Raw genomic sequence first — 20,797 nt, forward strand, 5'->3', positions numbered from 1 at the left:
TCCATCATCAAGCATCTGACAGAAAATCCTAAAATTTTCGATTGATTGTATAGTTGAAGATATTCATCAAAAGGATGGCACAAATACAGAAAAACTGATAATATTGCAAACTGGAAATCACGTTAATTCTGAGTTTTTGGAATGAGATTTCTGTAAAGTTATTTAGATCTTCCTTGGGGGAAAGGAAAAGTATAATAGATATAAGATATTAAGATATTATATATATAGATAAGAGGGGTTTTTTTTTCAGAGTTTCTCTTGGTATAGAAAGAAAGGAGGGGAAAAAAGCAACTTGTATTTCACTGGTATTTGGACGTAATATTACGCCCGTGATCTCAAAAAGGTTAAATCAATAAGTTCTCATGAAAATGTCTGTTTATTTTTTGATGTGTAAGTTGAGTACTCCATTGGCCATATTACCGTCACCTGTTAGGAATATGGCCAAGAGGTGGACTCTGAAAAAAAACATTTTTTCATATTTTCCGTTGAGATATACCCTGGATAATTATTTTTTTTTCTTTTAGCAACTCTTCAAAGTATTTCTCAACACCATCTGTTTTTCAGAATTTGTAATACAGGCCTCAGCAAAAATCACTAAAGATTACTGGGCCATATGGCTTATAACGCTATTATGAACCTTGGCATGGCCATGTTACCCTTACTCACTTACTGAACTCCCCAGATTTCAATACAAACTTCTCTTTTTTGCTATTTGACAGGTGCTTTTTACCCTGGTGTACCTGTTCAGACAGTTTTCATCAGGTATCCTAATAAACTTGTAAGTATTTATAGACAGGCCCTTTCTTTATGCAAAATTCCTTACAGCAATTATTAATTTTACAGGTATGGTATGCAATTGTCGATGGTCGCAGCAGGAGAGTAGATCAATTTTCTCTATTATCCGGGTTTGCACTGGGCCGATACTGCACGATACGATCCCTGACAGACTCGGATTGGTTAAAATACCTGAAATTCAGATTTTTAACCAGTCCGTCGATGTTGCGGTTGTATCGCTTATCCTTTTGATCCAGTGTGAAGCCTGCCTAAGTTGCGATGCCAACACCTTCTATAGCAGGAAAGCCTCCTGACGTCCACGCGCGCGAAGCTCGTGACGTCACTGCAGTTGTCCATTTCACCTACAGTCATTGAATATACTGCAAAAGAAGGTAAAGATTTCGCGTACGTCGGACTGCTATATACAATGACTACAGGTGAAATGGTCAACTTCAGTGACGTCAAAGCTCCGCGCGGAGAACTTCTGCTATAGATGTTGGCAGTGCACACTGAAACGATCGACAGCGACTGGTTAAATATGTGAATTTTAAGTTTTTTAACCAATCCGTGTCGATGTCCTGGTTGCATTGCTTATTGTATCGGTCTAGTGCAGGGGTCGGCAACCGTTTTTGGCTGCTCGTCAAAATCAACCAAAATATGTGTATTAAGAAGACGTTTCGGGTATATACTTCATATATACCCGAATATAATTATATTTCATTTTCGGAACTCAAGTGGGAAATTATGAAATAGGTCACTCGGTGATCCGTATGTCATAGGTTGCCGACGCCTGGTCTAGTGTGAACCCAGTCAAGTTGTACACGCGATGTGTTTGACTACTACTTCACCTAACACGAACTCTGGCTATATCGCTATTTACTGCCATTCATGAGATGGGTTGGAAGCGAAGGCGTTCTCTATCGGTGTCGCCTCAAGTTCGTTGGGGAAAATATCTTGTTTCTAGAGCGCGGAAGTTAAGGCACTGAAAATGGTCAAACTAGGCAGGCAAAATGGCACTAAAAAAGCAATTTATGGAAAAAATAACTAAAACTAAGATATTAAGGGTCTAAAAACAAGCTGAAAAATTGATTGCATTTTTAATCCCCTCTATTACTTTAATTATAGTTTGTAACAATTGTATGATAATGCAAGTTAAACTAATTTCAAGCCCAAAATAAAATGTGAATAGACCCTCATTATTAGGTCAATTCCAGGAATACAATTAGCAGACGTGGACCCCGTACAGAAAATGACTTGTGGGACTCCTTCAAGTTGCGAATAGTTCTCGTTTATTTGTTGTATTGCTTGGAATGGTCATTATCATTTCTATAATTGAAACATAGTTACTTTGTTCAAATGTAGTAAAAAAAAAGTAACTTTTTTTAAAATATTACCATGTAAGGGATTCCTTCAAGCGCGGACCCTGTGTGGCCGCATCTGTCGCACACCCCTGAGGGCGACTGATTAATTTAATCGAATACTAAATAGGTACTGTAATATTGCTGTAATATAAGCTCGATGATGGTGCTCCTCAGACGAGAGGATATTGGTGACGAGAATCTCTTCCTTCCCGCACGCTCAGTGCCATGCAACTTACCTTCTCGATCATTGGGTTCAGCTATCCATTTTTAGTCAAATGGCTTGTGCGTTACATCGACTTGATAGCCGTCTTCATAGGGAGAACGACGCGAGTGATTTGATACTTGCGAGCACGGGGCAAGGGTGGCCACTACTATTAATCTTGCTAATTTTTCCGACACAACCCTGCCTCTTTTGAGGTAACGGAAGTTGCTTTGCATCAGTCCGGGGTTGGCAGCGGTTCTATCTATCTTCTCGATCCCCTCGGATAATGTGTTTTTGATCTGTTAGAAAATTCAGTTTTTTTTCTGTAATTAATTACATTAATTACGTCTGTAGCTAATATTTGACTTTTTTAAAACGCAACTAAAGGAAAAATTTACTACTTTACAAAAGCTTTTTTTGAGATTTGGAAAAAAAAATTTGTATTAAATAGTTCTTCACTTATTGCTTCCAGCCGCAAAAACTATAAAAGGCCGGTCGACCGCTGGGAGCTACCACGAGCGAAAACAAGTCGTGTGCATGCGCAGGACTGCCAATAGCGATATTCACATACACGCGACTTGTTTCCTCTCGTGGTAGCTTCCACCGGCCTAAATTGATGTTACTTTGACGCTTGATTTACTCACACATTTTTTTTTGACGTTTTCCTGAGTCATGATCACGACAGTATTAAATCTAAGCACAACATGCTTATAATACGAAGTTTATCGTCAAATGTAAACGAACCGCGAAATACACTGCTGGCCACCCAAATTGCAACACCAAGAAAGACAAGAGATATCGCAACAATATTTATTTTGTAGATAACATGTTGACCAAGCGTCAAATGATTAAATTTATAGACTTCTGTGAAGTGTGGTTCCTGCCAAAATCAGTAGCCAGAGTAGCCGCCATTGTTGGAGATCACCGCTGCCACACGCCTCGGCATTGATTCAAAGAGACTTTGGATGTGTTCTTGGGGTACAGCAGACCAAGCAGCTTCCACGCGTTGCCAAAGTTGATCTGGTGTGGCAGCTGGGGATGTAATCTGGGTCAATCGTTGAGCAACCATGGACCACATGTTTTCTATCGGCGAAAGATCCGGAGAGCGAGCTGGCCAGGGAAGCAATTCAATCTGGCGATTGACGAAGAACCTTTGGACAATGCCTGCCACGTGTGATCGCGCATTATCCTGTTGAAATATGGCTGTGGGCAAGCCCTGAAGGTAAGGAAGGACAACTGGCTCCAACACCTCGGAGATGTAGCGCTGGCTTTTTAAAGTACCGGCAATGCGTACTAGAGGAGTGCGAGAGTGATATCCAATACCGCCCCATACCATAATACCCGGTGCAGGACCAGTGTGGCGGTGCATAACGCAGCTGTTCAGCATCCTCTCTCCACGGTGTCTCCAGACTCGAATCCGACCATCGTGGTGTTGCAGACAGAAGCGTGACTCGTCAGGAAAGACAATTTCATTCCATTGTGCCGTCCACATCCTTCTTTCATCGCACCATTGGCGGCGGAGACGTCTGTGGTTCTGCGTCAAGGGTAGACGAAGCAATGGACGTCTTGCGGACAGACCACTCTGCTGACCGTTGAATGGTACGCGCAGACACTGGATGATGCGGTACAGACTGAATGTGCTGTGCTATGGTTCGTGATGTGGCTGAGCGATCCGTCACTGCCATACGCCTGTCATCACGTGAAGTGGTGCACTGAGGTGGATGCGATCGAACACGTCGGTCCGACGTACCCTCCTGCATCCAACGATCACATATCCGCATTACAATTGTTTGGTTTCGTCCAACACGACTACCGATTTCCCTGAAAGATAATCCACAATCTCGGTAGGCCACCATCCTTCCTCTGTCGAACTCGGATACTTGATCAAAAGATGATCGTTTTTTTGAAAAAACCATAAGAAAAACACAATTGCCGTACTTCAAATCGTCGAAATCTCCAAGCCTTAAATAGCGCTTTGAAGTGGCGCCACAGGCGCGCGTGATGTGCGTCTGCGCTGAAATTCTAATCATTTGCATATCTCACCTCCGCTAATGCATGTTGTAAATTTCATATTATTTGCATGCTTCCTTCAGGGTGTTGCATTTACGGTGGCCAGCAGTGTAGTTTAGGTAAATCATGGTATTTTTTCTCAACCGAAAAATAGGAAACAAGTACAATCGCCTAATCGAAAGAGAAACTTTTACATCGCAAAATTTGTGTGACATTTCTGTAAGCGAAATCCAAGAGATGAGGTATTGGTGGAATTAGTATTTTTTCTTAAATTGAAAAATTCAATTTTTTTTATCATTTCAATTTTCCTGAATAATCGATCAACACGTTTTATTATTTTTTAATCTCACACCCACGGTTAAGAACCACTGCTCTAGACTGATGTGTGTGTGAAATGCTAGTGAATATCCCCATACGGGGTGGTCTTACACTATCAACTAATAATTTTATATATAAAGCTATTTATTGCCGTTGTTCGTTGGTTCGAAGTATCGAGCCAAGGCAGCACCTAGAGATAAAAGGCCTCCGCAGTCTGCTTGTGACGTCAGTAAGTAGTCCATTTTCCCTCAGAATATTCAGGGAAAAAAATTCCCTGCTCGTGTCAGTATCATCGTTGTGAGGAAAAGAAATAATCTGGCTCAGAATTGGCGATTTCTATGCCCCACGTCCAAACACTATGCGGTATTTGTAAGCCAGTCAGGAAAATTCTACACCAAAATGAGAAGAAACGAAATAAGATGCTGTGCTCCAAAATGTGGGAAACTTGCTAGGTACCTAGTTTGAATGACGTTTATGGCAAACAGTGCAGAGGCTTTGGCCAAGGCCCATGTCTTCCAGTCATTGCGTTTTCCATTAGGGAAAGTCTAAAGCTGGTTATTCAGTTTAAAAATTACTCATGAGATATCTGTGACCGTTGAACGTTATACAGAGCACCGAGCTCAAATGAGCCTATTCTCCTTCATCTTCGAGTAACACTGTATTACATTGGTATCAAATATGGCATAAAATGATAATAATTATAAAATGATAATATTGAAGAGAAAAGAAAAGAAAACATTTGTTGCGGAAAATTGTCTTATTCACAAAGCTTGTCAAACATTTGATGTCTTCGTTCGTGAAACTGTCTTAAACATTGTCTTGAAAGATGAACTATTGAATGTTTGAATATTTACAACACATATATATATATATATATAATATATACACAAGCGCACACACATTTTTCAAAATCCGGACACATATTTTGTGTGGAGTGTTTTTAGGCCTGAGATGTTTTAGAAACTCACGAACATCATAATTGGAGATCTCTCTCAGATGTTGGTGACACGACCTTTCTTGTTTTTCGAAGTAGTTACGAGGTAGCTTCTTGATGTGGGAGAATACATAGACAACACCTTTAAATCTTTGTGAAAATCGATGAAGTGCATGATGAAATTGGGTAATGATTATATAAAGTTTTAATTGAAAAGTATCGACTAATTATTCAAAGAATCGAAGTAATATATTCTAACTATATATTAATAATTAAAATGAATAATTATTTACATATTAAAATTCGAAAGCGAACAAACCTTACATCCATCATGTTGAAATTTTTTTAGCACAATAGTTCTCCACAATCCCGACAGATGACACTACATACAAATTCACGGATAAAAAAAAGTCGTTTTCAACCTGTTTGTTGCTGGTTTACTGTCACTTTCTGTGACTGGCATATCACGATCATCATTCGTGTATGAATAATGCCGTGTTTCAAGCTTTATTCGGCATGCCGTAAAAATCAAGGGACACCAGCGTTTTATAATGTTGGTGTGTAGTCAGTTTTCGGCATGATGGGAAAAGAGAGGTTTGGTAAGGACAACAGTAGATATTCCGCCAGTTCAATCGATTTTCAGCATGCAGATATTTAAGAATTATTTCCAGAACATGTGAATTAAATTTCTCGGCATGCTGGATAATGCAGAGAATAGGGTAATAGAAATTCCACAAATTTCTCTGAGAAAACATCTATATTCTCCTCGTGATTATGTTATCAGATATTGGTTTCAGATCAGACACTGATGCTCAAATTTAGAAGAATTTCTAAGACAGACATATTTTATAGAAATGAGCCATAAATGTTTGAATCGTACTAAGGGGAGTTAATAACGACTGTAATACTTGGAAGCGAAACCTTAGTGAAAATTGTATGGATTTGATTCATTGTGTCAATAAATTATTTTCATGAATAAATAAATTATATATCATATTTTCATTCATTTTCAGGATACACTGACTTGGACATGGGATGGACCCGGAGCGTAAGTTTGTAACTAAGCTTTCTACTTAATCTAAAGCTTTTACTCTTGTTGAAATTTTGAAATTCGAAGAAAAATTTGAGAAGATATTTTTTCGTGTATAAGAATCAAGTTCCAGAGCATGAGTTAATCTTTTTTAAGATCATCTTAAGGTATCCGACTACCTTTCTTGTCACTTTTCTTTAAAATGGTACTGGAGTGAACTTTAATAAAATTTTTTGATAGAAAGTGTCTCGAAATGGGGGCAAACTGTAATAAATTTTGGTCTACCTATGACATTTTCAATGAAAACATCATTTTTATGTCAAATTTTAGGCAAAATTCATGTAATATTCGAAACATGATTGCAAAAGATTTTGTTAATGAAATGCTTTGTGATTTTCACAGTGCATTTAGCCAGTACTGTTGCAGGTTATGAACCAAAATTTAAAGGATTGCATGATATGCTCATAAGTTACACCACAATATGTTTATATATGTGTGAATTTTTGAAATTTCATGATACATTTTGTCTATAAAACACTGTAGTTCAAAAAATATAAGTGATAGACCTTAGATTTTGGTTCATAACCTCAACAATGTATAGCAAAATATCACATTAAAATTTCGTAAGGATACAATGAATCAATTTTTGCAAATCATGTCACAAATTCAAGTAAAATGTCAAAAATAACATTCTTCGTAAAACACGTTCAAAATCTTTATTCGCGTATTACTTGTATGTAAAAACGCAACACTAAAGTGAACGTAACTTTGATTCTAAGCATCATATAAACAAAACAAGGTCTGTTTTGGAATCATAACAAACAGGGCTTTTATAAAAACTAAACAAATGAAAATCTATATATTCTTCCAAAATGACGTTTTCGACGTAGAACCTTAATCTTTTTTAGCTCATGGCTTCCCTCGGACCATATTTTCTTCTCGTGGCCCCCTGTATTATCCAAGGGCTCCCTTACCCTCATTCAGGGGAGCAAGATCCTCTCTACTTATTGAATTGAATTTATTCAAAACTAAATTTATAGTGTACAAATTGTTTTTTATAAATAAGATCGATCTCTGGAACCCTCTTACATACATGTGTCTAAGAAGATAGAGATTTATCTCTAGTACAATAGATAATGCCCAGGCATGGATCCAGAAGGTGGGAATCATCCCTCCCAAGAGCAGAAGTTTATGGGAAAAATAGGTCTCTGCAAAATATGGGGCTATCCAATGAACATGTACAATGAATCACCCCTCCCGACACATCACTGTGGCTCAGCAACTACCTTGGGCTAGAATTCAGTGAGCTTCCATCTTGTGGGGGTTTTGCATAGCCGTCTGGATGGGGGTCTCGGGCAAAGCGATGTTCTAGAGCCCTAAGCTTCAAGTAATTTAATAGCTCACATATTCCCATAATTACACTCGACAATCACAGTACAAGATCTCATCATGTAGGCTCCATATGAACATGAAGCCCCCAAACCATGGGGACATGAGTTAAGACGGCCCTGCTGGTTCCATGGGCAGCTCTGCTGGATTCTGAAGTTAGTAAAATTTTCTCCTACCATAGTCAACTACTTCACCACACACCAACTCCGGCCATATGGTTATACCGCAATTTACTGTCTTTAACGAGTTGGGCTGGAAACTACATTTCACTGGAAAGCTTTATTGCTTCACATCTCTCTGTGGCTACCTTTCATCTGATTTCCCCGCCCCGTGAGCCTCCTTAGCATATCCTAGGACTACGGGGGGGGGGGGGGCATATAGCCCCAGGTCGAGAACCACTTTTACTCGTCGGGGTCACCATTAGTTGAAAGAAAATACATGCTTTCAAATTTATATAAAACATTCGTGGGATCTCTCTCCTTCCCCCCCCCCCCCCAGAAACAAAAGGTTGCAATCACTCCAAAATAATTGAAAATTCTATAATTTCAGTGATTTAATCAATGATCGATTTAGGTGCTCGTTACAAAATAAATCGGAATAAACGAAACAAATAAGTAAAAATTATAAGCTCTTTGCGTAGCAATATAAAGTTATTGATAAAGTCTGAAAGGAAATTAGATATGTTTAATTTATGTATTTCGAATTTATCACTCCTTTTTTTTGACTGTATATTTTGGTTTCTCTGCAGATGGCGTCAAATATGGCTTACCTTGTGCCAATTTCACATCTTCTGCGAATTGGAGGTTAGTTTCAGATTTTTTTTCTCGGCAACTTATTTACGAGGTACACATTTACTCTTTATCCAATAATTTAATTTCTAGAAATAATATCCAGTGAAATAGGGAGTGGAATATATAAAATAATAATTAACTTTCTCTATGATCATTCCCATAAAAACGTATTAAAAAATATTTTTTTTTCAGAAAAACGGATGTGAGTGGATCATGTTGGCATATTTTTAATTAAAAAAATACATCAACGTAGAAATTCAATTAATAAGAGAGGATTCTTTTTAATTAGCTAAAATGGTTAATTGAGGGTAAAATGTATAGTTTGCGTTTATTTTAGTGTTATCCATAACCAGATAAAACCATACTTAACAAAGTTGAATACTTATTACTAGAGGATGGATTATATGCACGAAAAAGTGGAGAAATGCACTCTAAACATATGCACTTAAAAATGAAAAATATGCACTTAAAAATGAAAACATGCATTATAAAATGCCAAAATATGCACTTAAAAATGAAAAATATGCACTTAAAAGTGAAAAATAAACATTATAAAATGCCAAAACATGCACTTGAAAATGCCAAAATATTCAATGAAAAACTCAAAATATGCACTAAAACATCCTGAAGAAAAAAAAATTATAAAACATGTACAAAAAAGGAGAAAATATGCGTTAAAAAAATCAACATGCAAAAAAAAAAAAATAAACAAATATGTTTGTATATTTTAAAATTATATTTTACATTACATCTGGTCGCTATATTTTAGACACATGTGACGTTCATATTTGTTATGGACATCTTTTTTCATCACCTCGTAGGGCATTTTGCCTTGTATTTGTATTTCGTAGTGAATATTCATTTGCAAAAAAAATAATATCCCCACACATATGTACATTCTACATATGCAATTAACTTCTATGTATTTTTTATTTAAGCATTTTTAACTTCCTCTTAGTTGTAGTAACGAAATACCAGCAACAAAAGAATTTTGAAGCTGTTTCTGAAACAAATTGAACACTTTTGACTCTATCTTTGAAATAGCGTTACAATAGAACGGTTGAGTTACAATAGATTCACTGAATCTCACCTGTTGAAAAGAAACAGATATTAAAAAAATAAGCAGTATTCATTATAAGCATTATAATTATAAGCAGTATTCATTACAAGCATTATAATTATAAGCAGTATTCATTTGAAAAATTATAAAAAACAATTGATTGAACATCAGTAAACCTTCAAAAATATTCACTTATTCTGAAAATCTTTTGATTTTATGCATTTATATGAATTAATGCTAAAAAAAGAGCAAAATATGCGAATGCATCTATGCATATAATCCGGGTTCTAGTTATTACCTAGACTTTTATTTCCGATTCCCTCAATATTTCGTGTGATTTTAAAAATTTGTGAACGCGTAAAATTTCAGCAGCTCTTGTGAAATGACATTGACAAGAAATTAACTCTTTCTAGATAAAAAAAAAAAGTATTGTTCTCTTTATATAGCCGCATTTTGTATTGAAATGACACTAAAAGATGTAATTTCTATAATATTTCGTCGCTGCCCAGCCTGAGGAGGCTTTTTCCTTCGAAATGAAAGTTGCCTAGGCTCTATCACCGATCGACTATTTCAGGCCTAAGGAGGCTGTCTTACGACCTACGAATTGCTTTACTGAATTGCCACATTACTCATTACTATGGTGACCGCAACCGTTGAACGGTATACAGATTTTTTCCCATAGGAAAGCATGGGAAGCCAAGATAGTGTACCAACCCCCTTAACTGAGATGAGTTATTCATTTTTTTGTCGGAGAAAACAAACGTTTCCGCATTATGATTTCCAGAAATCACATTTTATAGAATCAATACGAAAGAATACAACGTGTAAACCATACATGGCCATTCATTTTTTTTTTGGATCTTCATAACGTATATTTGACACCCAATTCCCTTCTTTTTCTTAGCAAGTTATTCAATGTTTTTCCATAATTTTCTGAACGTAATGTGCTCCTGTTCTACCGAATATTCGGACGTTTTTCCCTGTGAATAGTGCGGTGCTTTATAGAATGTTCACTCTATCGATTAATGCAAGCATTCGAAATTTATTTAAACACCAAAGTTTTGAAAAATCAGTGCCAAACTTCATTTATTTTCGTGTAAAGTTATCGATTTTAATTTTTTTATCCTTAGTTTTTGCCTGTTTATTATCCATCTGAAGATGAGAGGAAAAATCCGAGATTATTTGCAGAAAACTGTCGTCGTAAAATATCCAGGTAATTCTTAATCTGAATTGTAATATAAGGTTTATAATATAAAAGAAATAAAATAGACTATATACATAATTAATATACATTTAATATAAAAAAAAGGAATCTCTTATATTGCTCTCATCTTTTAACCCTTTCAAATCCAAGTATTCATTTTTATGGAATTTCCAAGATATTTTTACATTTTTGATACTCAAAAAATGTATTAAACACATAAATATCAACTAATCTTTATTTTTCAAATTTTCAATTGTTTCGTGAAGAAATAATTCACTTCTCTTTCAAATTTTAGAAAAAATTCTGTAGTGAGATAAAGCGCAACCCACAAACACATTTATGACGCTAGGGTCTGAAAGAAATAATATGCGCGAGTTGCGTTTTGCATTGCTCGTTAACTATAGTAGTCTCAGTTCTAGGACAAGATATACGCACACACAACTTCTTCAGCCTTGGATACTTGTTATATACAATGTATGCATTCTTCCATTTGGAAAAATATATAGAGAAGGTATTTTGAGTGTGCTTATATTCACACAACGCTTAACAAAAAAATTCACGATATTTTAAAAGTTATTAAAACATCAACCAATTGTGTTCAAACATCAACCAAACAAACAATACAATAAACTAAGCAAAATAGCAAACGTGTATATAATTCGCATTAAAATACTTATCATGATGTGCAATTTTTCTTTCCCAATAAATAATAAAAAAGTTCAATGTTTTACTCACAGATGACGCTGTATCACACAAAACACCAAAAAAAATGGCCCGCGGGTCACAGCAAAAAGCTCGATGGACCACGGGTTGAAGACCCCTGTTCTACAACTTTGCCTCGTTTTATTCCCATCTGTTCAGAAAGACTTTATTCCGAACCGATCACACAATTCATGTTTATCTCCATGGGCAATTTACTACCTAGTGAGTTGTGCCGGAAGTGTAAGTGTGTAAACCTAACAGTATGAGTGCGTATCTAGTGTCGAGTCTGATTTTCCTCGGTGCTGCCAACTATATTTTAGAAGTGAAATGTAATGATTGAATATTTGTACCGTTTGTTGGCCTGTCGTTCTCTGTGGCGAGACTTTTTGAACGGGAAGATCGGCTCGCGCATTCGCAGCTCTTTTTTATACCACAGAAGACCAACTTCAGCCGACCACCGCTGTGGCACTCGAACCTGGGACCTCACGATGCGAGTCCGTCACTATGGCCACTCGACCACCATGGCGGCGTTCCGAATAGACTTGATATGAATATTGATTGCTCACAGAGAGAAGTTTTGTACGAACAACCTTATATGAGAGATCTGGTCGTGTAACCTAATTGAGATTTACAAGGAATTTCCCGTGGAGAGCCATTCATGTCTAAAACCTAATCCTGGTCTCAATCTAAAAACTCTCAATGTTTCTGATGCTTATGTACAAGGTGATTCCATAATTGCCCTTGCCGAATTTTACTGGCGAACCGTTGGTTCTAGAGACATGAAGAGTAGATAACATGAAAAAAGTAGATAACATGTAAAACTCCGATAACTCATTCATGTTGCAAGGGGTTGTATAGTTTTGAAATGAAAAAAATAAATTTTACACGTTCCCCCATCCTCTGACTACTTCCAATAAGAAAGTTATTGCCCTGTCTTTTCGGAGGCCAAAAAAAATCCATTCGTAAGTGAAATATTCGCAGAGATATTTGAATTCAAAAATCGGAGAAAAGTTGGGGAAGAACGGCATAAACTAACAGACAACGCATCTTCCCCTCATTTATGCTGTTCTTTCCCAAATTTCATCTGATTTTTAAATTCAAATATCTTGGTGGATATTGCACTTACAAACGTGAATTTTTTTTTTTTTTGGTGGCATCAGGAGACGCAGGGCAACAACTTTTTAATTGGGTTTTTGAGAACAGGGTGTCTGTATAAAGAGTTAACTTTTAATTTTAATAATATACAATCCCTTGCAGCATGAATGACGTATCTGATTTCTCCATGTTGTTTGGATATTTTTTCCAATTGGAAGTATGACTTGCGTCAACGGTTCAAATTCCACTTTTTTTGAGAGCAAAGATATATTCGAATTTAAAAAAATCAGAGGAAATTTGGGAAAGAACAGCATAAATGAGGGGAAGATGCGTTGTCCGTTAGTTTATGCCGTTCTTTCCCAACTTTTTCTCTTATTTTGAATTCAAATATCTCTGCGAGTATTGCATTAAAATTTTTTTTTTGGCCTTCGGAAAAACAGGGTAACAAATTTCTTATTGGAAGTAGTCATGGGACAGGGGGAACGAGTAAAAAGTTAATTTTTTTATTTCAAAAGCTATACAACCCCTTGCAACATGAATGACTTATCGGGGAGTTTCACATGTTATTTACTTTTTATAATCGAAAGTATGCCTCTAGGATCAACGATTCGCCAATAAAATGCGACAAGGGGAATTGAGTAATCACCCTGTATACATTTTCTACTTGATGATAAACTCAAAAAATTAAACTGTTTTTTTTTCTTTCGCAGCATGTGCGACATTCCTCTTTCATATTTTTCTCTGGATGATGTCAAGTACTTGATGCATGTCAAAACTCGAAACTTACCAAAGACTGTGCCACTTGTCAAGCTTATTAAACTGAGGGCTAGAAACGGGTAAATTCACTTTATGAAATCAAATTTCATTATTATGAACGATATTCCTTACAACAGCGAAAATTCACCATTTGATTTCAATTTAATGTTTGTCATGCGTGGTCTAATTTATTCGAATTTTCGTCAGGAAAGAAAATTTGGACATCGAAACGGAACTGATCCTTTTGAACGTGAATCTGCAGAATATGGAGAAAAAGGTGTGTGATTTGGAAAACTTCGCCAAATACATCGGCTGCGATGTCTCAGAAAATATCAAAGACTTCTTTTACATCATGGACCAGGTAAATAAGGGGAAGACATTTCGAATTTTTCATATTCTGCCAATTATTTGGAAATTTTTCTGCTAATTTTGTGGAAGAAAAATTTAATTTTGTTTCATTTTTTGTTGAAGGGGAACTCTTTTCCCTCGTATATCAAGATTTAATGTCATGTAATTCTCAACAAATGTGTGCGATTTGAGAAACTTAAAATGAGAGTGATTATTACTGTTTTCCATTGCATTCAGAAGGTCAATTTGGAGATTTTGATCGGTGTATGTTTTATATGCAAAATCTGTGGCAAAAACAGATATATTTGGATCTTGAGCATGCCATAAATCCATAACCAAATTTTTCAAATAGGTTTTTTGGAATCGATATTATTTTCATCTTTGAAGACAACTTTACACTTTTACGATAATTCCGAAGGCGCAGTAGACTAAAATTGTGTTTTAAAGCATTTAAACCCTGTGTAAATAAATGACATAACGTTCCAAATGTCATCACGTGATATTAAATTTTTTTGCTCTGTTTTGTAGGTAATTCTATTCATCATTTCTAGTATTACATAATATACGAAGCTGACAATTTGCTAATGCTTTCCCGTAGGAAAAATTCGGTGCAATCGATGTAAGAGTGTATAATGTAGGTCTCTGGTTTCTGAGATCCGACCTAAGCGAATGCCAACGTTTGGAAAATTGCTTCAAGGTAAGTACTGAGAACCACACACACACTCCCACGTTAACATTCCAACAGGAACCTCTAACGTATAGGGAGCATGTAGGAAAGTACTGTATATCAAATTTTTTGTTTTCTATGACATTGGTTTTTCTGTTCAGATGAGAATTCCTTAACTCTTTTCAATCTTTTGATCTTGTTTCCAGATATTTGATAGAAAAAGCGGCGTAACATCATCCGAGTTCGCAGCGATAATTTTCCTGTGGAAAGGTTTGCCGTTGAAAGTGGCGAACGATTTGTTCCTCATTTTGAATATGAAGTCCAAACCAAAGAAAACAATATCATTCAGTAAGTTTTAAAAATTTCAGTTTAGATTACTTTAAAACTCTTACGTACTTATCGATGCTGATAATTAAAAAAAAAGAGTTGGAATAGCTGAGCGACATTCTCTCTTCGGGCATCGCCAAACCACCTGAACCTTCTAATTCTCGAAGTTAGAGGCTTATTTGGAGTTGGCAATTTCATTTGCCGTCAAGATTTGTGCATTGGTGCACTTTCATGGTCATGGGAAAAATCTTCATAGCAAATGAAATTGTCGGTTTCCCACCAGCCCTCAACTTCAAGAATATGAAAATAGAGAAATATAGAACATCATTAAATCTACATCAATTCTCTAATAAGTGATATATTGGTCTCTACTTTTTCTGATACCAGTAGTTGAAGATTTTCTACTTTTTATATACAGTAAAACTTCGCTTAACCGTCACTCGTTTAACCATCAGTTTCTGTTATCCGTCATCGTTTAAAAAAATGCGTGAGTATCAAGAAACAAACAATCATCTTTAAAATTGTTCATGGATTACTTTTACAGCCTTCTGTATAAAAATGGAAGTATGATGGCGGAATCGATTTAAAATCGTCGGTGGCGGAGGAGTTGAGCTTGATCTGGCGTGAAACAAACCCATCACTAACCAGTCGCTATTATGCTACATGCTGATCTCAGACGTGACAGAGTAGCCTGTGTGCTCGAATGAGTGTCTTGTTTGGCTAGAATGTGACAAAATGGATGAGGCTTTGAAATTTCGAACGATGATGAAATTGTTTCTAGTATGACTACCATTGAAGAAGAAGAAATTGATGACGATGAAGGATCAGTTCTTAACCATAAACTTACCATAAACAAAAGCCACTCAAAAACAATGTTATCAAAGTGCATCGACTGGTTAGAAATGCAAGAGGAGGCAAATGCAACACGGGTCATACTTCTGCGTAAGATACGGAACATGGCTGAGCAGAAAGCTTGAGCCTCAAAGACACAGAAGAAGATGACGGATTATTTTAAAGTACAGTAACCTAGATTTATAGTATTGCAATATACATTTCTGTACATTAACTACTCTTATATTGATCGTTTTGTGAAATTAAATACAATGTGAAGGTTTTTAACAACTGCCTGGCGCGAAGATGAATTTTTGGAAAGAGAGAAATTCACCTGCCTTTGCGCGGAATCGAACCAACTCCCTAGACCACTAGACTACAAAGGCAAAGAATCTTGCAAGTCTCAGTGGACACGAGCTCCAAGAAAAGATTGAGAGATTCGTTGCTCGTTGCCTTTGTAGTCTAGTGGTCTAAGGGCGTTCATTCGGAAAGTGAAAGGACGTGGATCCGCAAAGGCAGTTGAACCTTCTCCTCTTTCCAAAAATTCATCCTCGCAACAGCCAGTTGTTAAAAACCTTCGTATGGATAGTGAAGAACGACGTCATCCTTTCATAAACACAATGCGTATATATTATTCCCTTTTAAAGTATTTTATTTTAATTTTCGTCCCAACCTCGCAGTGAAATCACGTTACTGTACATATGTATTAAGAGATTTCTGTTACCCGTCACAGCCCTGGTCCGAACGGTGAGGTTACTCGAGGTTTTATTGTATATCTATACATATTTTTTTTTCCTACACATTTGTTTTATTCTCTTATTTCCTAATTCTCTCCCTCCCCCATAACCTTGGGATCGTGGCACACTTTGTGGAACACGAGGAGGTGTGTCCGTGGGATCCACTATTGAAAAAAAAAAATGGTGAAATCAACGGATTCAAGGCTTGCGCAAAAAATCAGGAAATATGTAAAATACTCATTCGAACAAGTGGATGCCCATTTGTATGAAAAATATCCATGTAATAATCAGTTTTATTCGGGTGTTTTAATTTTTTGAAACAGGTTTTATGGTGCTCTAATTTTTCTACACGAAAGGGATACGTTTTCACATTTTCTGAGGACATTCAACTCAATTTATGCAACTTTTTTATCATGAATATGGCCATGAAGAACTTAGGAGACAAATGCGAATTACTGCCACGTACTATAAAATTGAAATTTATAACTTGAGTATTTCATGAACTACGTCCGCAATGTTCTGGTATATTCCACTTCTTTTGGACCAACTAGTATAGATAGATAGATAAAACTGCTCACACTGACAACACCGGTCTGATGCAAAGCAATTTACTTCCGTTACCTCAAATGAGGCAGGGTTGTGTCACGAAAAAAAATTACCAAAGTCATATAGCAGTGGTTCCCGTGCTCGTAAGTATTATCGCCAATTTGCATACGTATACAGCTTGATTAAGTTCGCCCTCTCGTAACAATCAAAATTATAGCATGAAGGATAATCGCAAATGATGAAACAGATTTTCTTAATTCGAACAAAATTATATTTTTTTGGTTTTACCCGGTTATATAATAATTAACTGAAAAACAATGTAATAAAAAGATAAATTCATTTTTTTTTGAAAATTTTTTAGTAAATATATATATATATACTACACTTTAGCATAATTGGACATTTGAAATTTTTTGAAAAGAATTGCTTTTCACCTTGTTCTCTTGACTGGTACGTTAACCCAAGTCAAGAGCTGCTAATATTCGAGTTATTTGTGCTATTCGTTAGAAAGTTTTGAATTAGCTCTGGGGTTCTCAAGCTTTTTTCCCACTAATGGCTTCCTTGTCGTAGCAAATATAAAAATAAGCGACAATATCAACAGTATTTGAGGAAAAAAAAATATTACAGGGTGAGTTTTAGTAAAAATTGAATTGATAGACAATTATTTTAATTTTCAGAGTGTTTGAAGTCGGTTGCATCGACTTATCTTCAATGGAACAACGAACAGAGTAATGGGACAGAAACGAAAAAACATTCGAAAATGCTGAGTGAAGAGAGTATGGGTCTGAAATGTGCATAAGAACATATAAATGCATTCATCTTATTATTGTACTATAAAAATATCTTCGCTCAAGTTCCCGTGGAAGCCTCGTCCTGCTATGCATCGAGCGGGAAAAGAATAATGTAAATAATGTAAAAATGTGAATTTGTAGTGAAGAAAATCGTAAATTATGAAACAGAAAATACCGAGAAAAAACTACTGGTATGATTGGAACTGTATTTTGTTTCCATTGTTTGTTTCTGTTCTCATTCTATTATTTTGATTCCACACTGAAACAACGAGGTGCGAAATTTGATTTCTATCTAAAAATAAGAGCTTTGATGGCATCCAATCTATCGATGGTATTCGGTTACCATTTTGGATATCATCATCGGTTTCCCAAGAGGAAGAAAGGCATGCCTTTTGTTCTATAGTAAGTTTATAAACCGATGATCTGATAAGGAGGGTTCATCACTGACCTTCCACAGTCGAATCCCGTTTTAACGAATACCGTTATAGCGAAAATCTCATTTTAACGAACACTTTTTTTAATCTCCCCAAATAAGTTTACATAGGAATAATGCTAGATAACCTGGAATTCCTTTACAACGAAATTTAGTTTTAACGAAGCGATTGCTCCGGTTTCTTGGCGTTCGTTATAACGGGATTCAACTGTATTTCTCAACCACGTTCCCAAAATCTATTGAAATCAGATCTATAACTTCCTCACGTTTTCGTGAGCAGAATGGAATTTCAAACTACCCACGTGTTTTTTTTTTTAGCTTCGCGAATACAGTGGACTACTTATGTAACCGAACACCATTTCCGGTCATGCATCGAAATACAGCAATTTCCGACCAGTGGAGTTGGGCGGAAAATGAAGGTGTCATCTATATATCGGTAGTCGCCCCCAGGTTCGGTAGATAAAGAACTTGTTTCTAATGTTTCTGCGGGATTCGAACCCTTGGACTTTGATAACAACCTTCGTAGTGCAAAACGAGCATCTTACTACTACTGCGCTACTCGGGCTGCAGTGGACTGTCATCAATACAGCATCAAGTTTGGACGGAATGCTTATGTTGCGCATTATAACGGTACAGTGGCCAACTTGGAATTCAAACCCAGGCCCGTCCCTATTAGAAGCGGGGCCCAGTGAGAAAATAATTTCAGGTTTCTTCGTAGAACGAATGATTTTCGTAATTCTTTATATTATTCAGAACATTCTCATTGTTTTGGAGCAGTCACCTTTTTCTATGTTGTACAAAATTATTTTTCGATTAATATTGCAACATTGCAGCTGCCGCAAGCCCCTATGGGCTGCTTTGCCTAAACTGGAACGAGTATTCACAATAGGGTATATTTGGTTTTATGCCTATGCAAAGTAACTGAGCATTATTTCTATCGCATTATAAGTTTGCGATATTCGCGGAGATATTTCAATTCAGAAAGCATACAAAAGTTGGAAAGAACAGCATATAATCTAACGGGCGACACTTTTTTTTCCTCATTCAAGCTGTTCTTTCCCAACTTTTCTTAATTTTTCGAATTCAAATATTTCAGTGAATATTGTACTTACAAGCGTGGATTTTATGTTGGCCTCAGGAGAGGCAGGAATACAACTTTCTAATTGGTTTTTTTTTGAGCGCAGAGTGTCAAAGTTAATTTTTCTTGTTTTATTACAATAACTCTACAACAATTTGCCACGTGAATGACGTATCAAAGTTCTACACGTTATTTGGATATTTTTCTAATTGAAAGTATGCCTCTGGCATCAACGGTTCGCCATTAAAATGCAGAAAAAGAATCGCCCTGTATAACAAATGCATTTGTTATACATTAGTAGCAGTGAAATGTGCGTACCTGTATTGTAATCATATTTTGTTTACATATTTAAACAATTATTATGTATTGCATACATAAATATACATCAAAAAAGCAACTATTTATATCATTTGATATTGATTCACTCTTTTCAATTATGGTTTTGGTCACATAAAATTTGTTTACGACCGACTGTACAGGTCCCGGCCTCAGGAGGACTAATACATGTATTCATAGAATCACGTGACATGTTTTGAATTCAATTAAAATGTATGGGCAGTTGCGTCATTGTTCTGCAGATTCCAATTTCCCAGCCACGTGACTTGGATACCCTACTCATGTGCTAGCAATTTGACACTTCTGAAAAACACCGCCATAAAACGAAAAATTGTGTTTACATAAATATAATTACCTTAATTTTAGATGAACATTTACATACTATTACTTTCGCAAAAAAATTTGTATTTGATAAAATTAATTAGTAAAACGTCGTATGTATTCGTTCCCTGTAATATCTGAAAAATGGAAATAATTCAAATTTTTTGCAACTACAGTACATAAAATAAATTATAATGATAATATTTGTCTGTTTATTCGATAGATGACAGCACACGTTATTCGGATGATTTTCTGAGATCACATCACACACACAAACCACTAAATCCAACAATCAAACTGAAGAAACTTCGAACTTTCCTAGCAACATATTCTGAAATTATGTTGCGGAAAATGGGATTTATCAAACGTCTTCAAGGATAGTGTGTGACGTTAACATTTGGGACATTTTTCCCGATTAAAAGCTACCTGAAAGCCTGGCGGTTTGAGTCAGTTATTGGATAAAAGTGGTTACTTATATCTCGTTCGAAGTGTAAAGAAAGAGAGAGAGAGAGAGATAGAGAGAGACAGACAAACAAAAATTCATTTACTGCCAAATATATTAATATTAGGCTGACTAAAACAAGGGACTTCAACGCATTTCCCGCGGGCCCAATGTAACTCTCGGAGCTATTCCAAGTTACCCGCCGATTAGTTTTGTGTAAAAGCTGAAAAATATTTGAAGTCGATTAAAATTAAAAATGATAATATAATAAATCGATGAAGCTTCCATTCAACTACCATTAACGCTTGTACATC

The 20,797-nt window shown here is 36.1% G+C and overlaps 1 protein-coding gene across 1 annotated transcript in view; it reads left to right on the plus strand.

Annotated features, from left to right (window-relative positions):
• LPCAT (lysophosphatidylcholine acyltransferase) overlaps positions 1-18,081 on the plus strand; it is a 29,929-nt gene extending 11,848 nt beyond the window's left edge. The window contains exons 6-14 of the mRNA XM_089248997.1: positions 720-778; positions 6,613-6,647; positions 8,767-8,821; positions 11,000-11,082; positions 13,581-13,706; positions 13,834-13,987; positions 14,573-14,671; positions 14,848-14,989; positions 17,760-18,081. Coding sequence (XP_089105123.1) covers positions 720-778; positions 6,613-6,647; positions 8,767-8,821; positions 11,000-11,082; positions 13,581-13,706; positions 13,834-13,987; positions 14,573-14,671; positions 14,848-14,989; positions 17,760-17,881 — 875 coding nt within the window. The 3' untranslated portion in view covers positions 17,882-18,081. The remainder of the gene's footprint in view (positions 1-719; positions 779-6,612; positions 6,648-8,766; positions 8,822-10,999; positions 11,083-13,580; positions 13,707-13,833; positions 13,988-14,572; positions 14,672-14,847; positions 14,990-17,759) is intronic.
• The last annotated feature ends 2,716 nt before the right edge of the window (positions 18,082-20,797 follow it).

This window comes from Pholcus phalangioides, unplaced genomic scaffold (genome assembly GCF_987345545.1).
Source record: "Pholcus phalangioides strain wild (caught in Gottingen) unplaced genomic scaffold, Ppha-v1.0 ptg000021l_1, whole genome shotgun sequence".
Taxonomy (NCBI): domain Eukaryota; kingdom Metazoa; phylum Arthropoda; class Arachnida; order Araneae; family Pholcidae; genus Pholcus; species Pholcus phalangioides.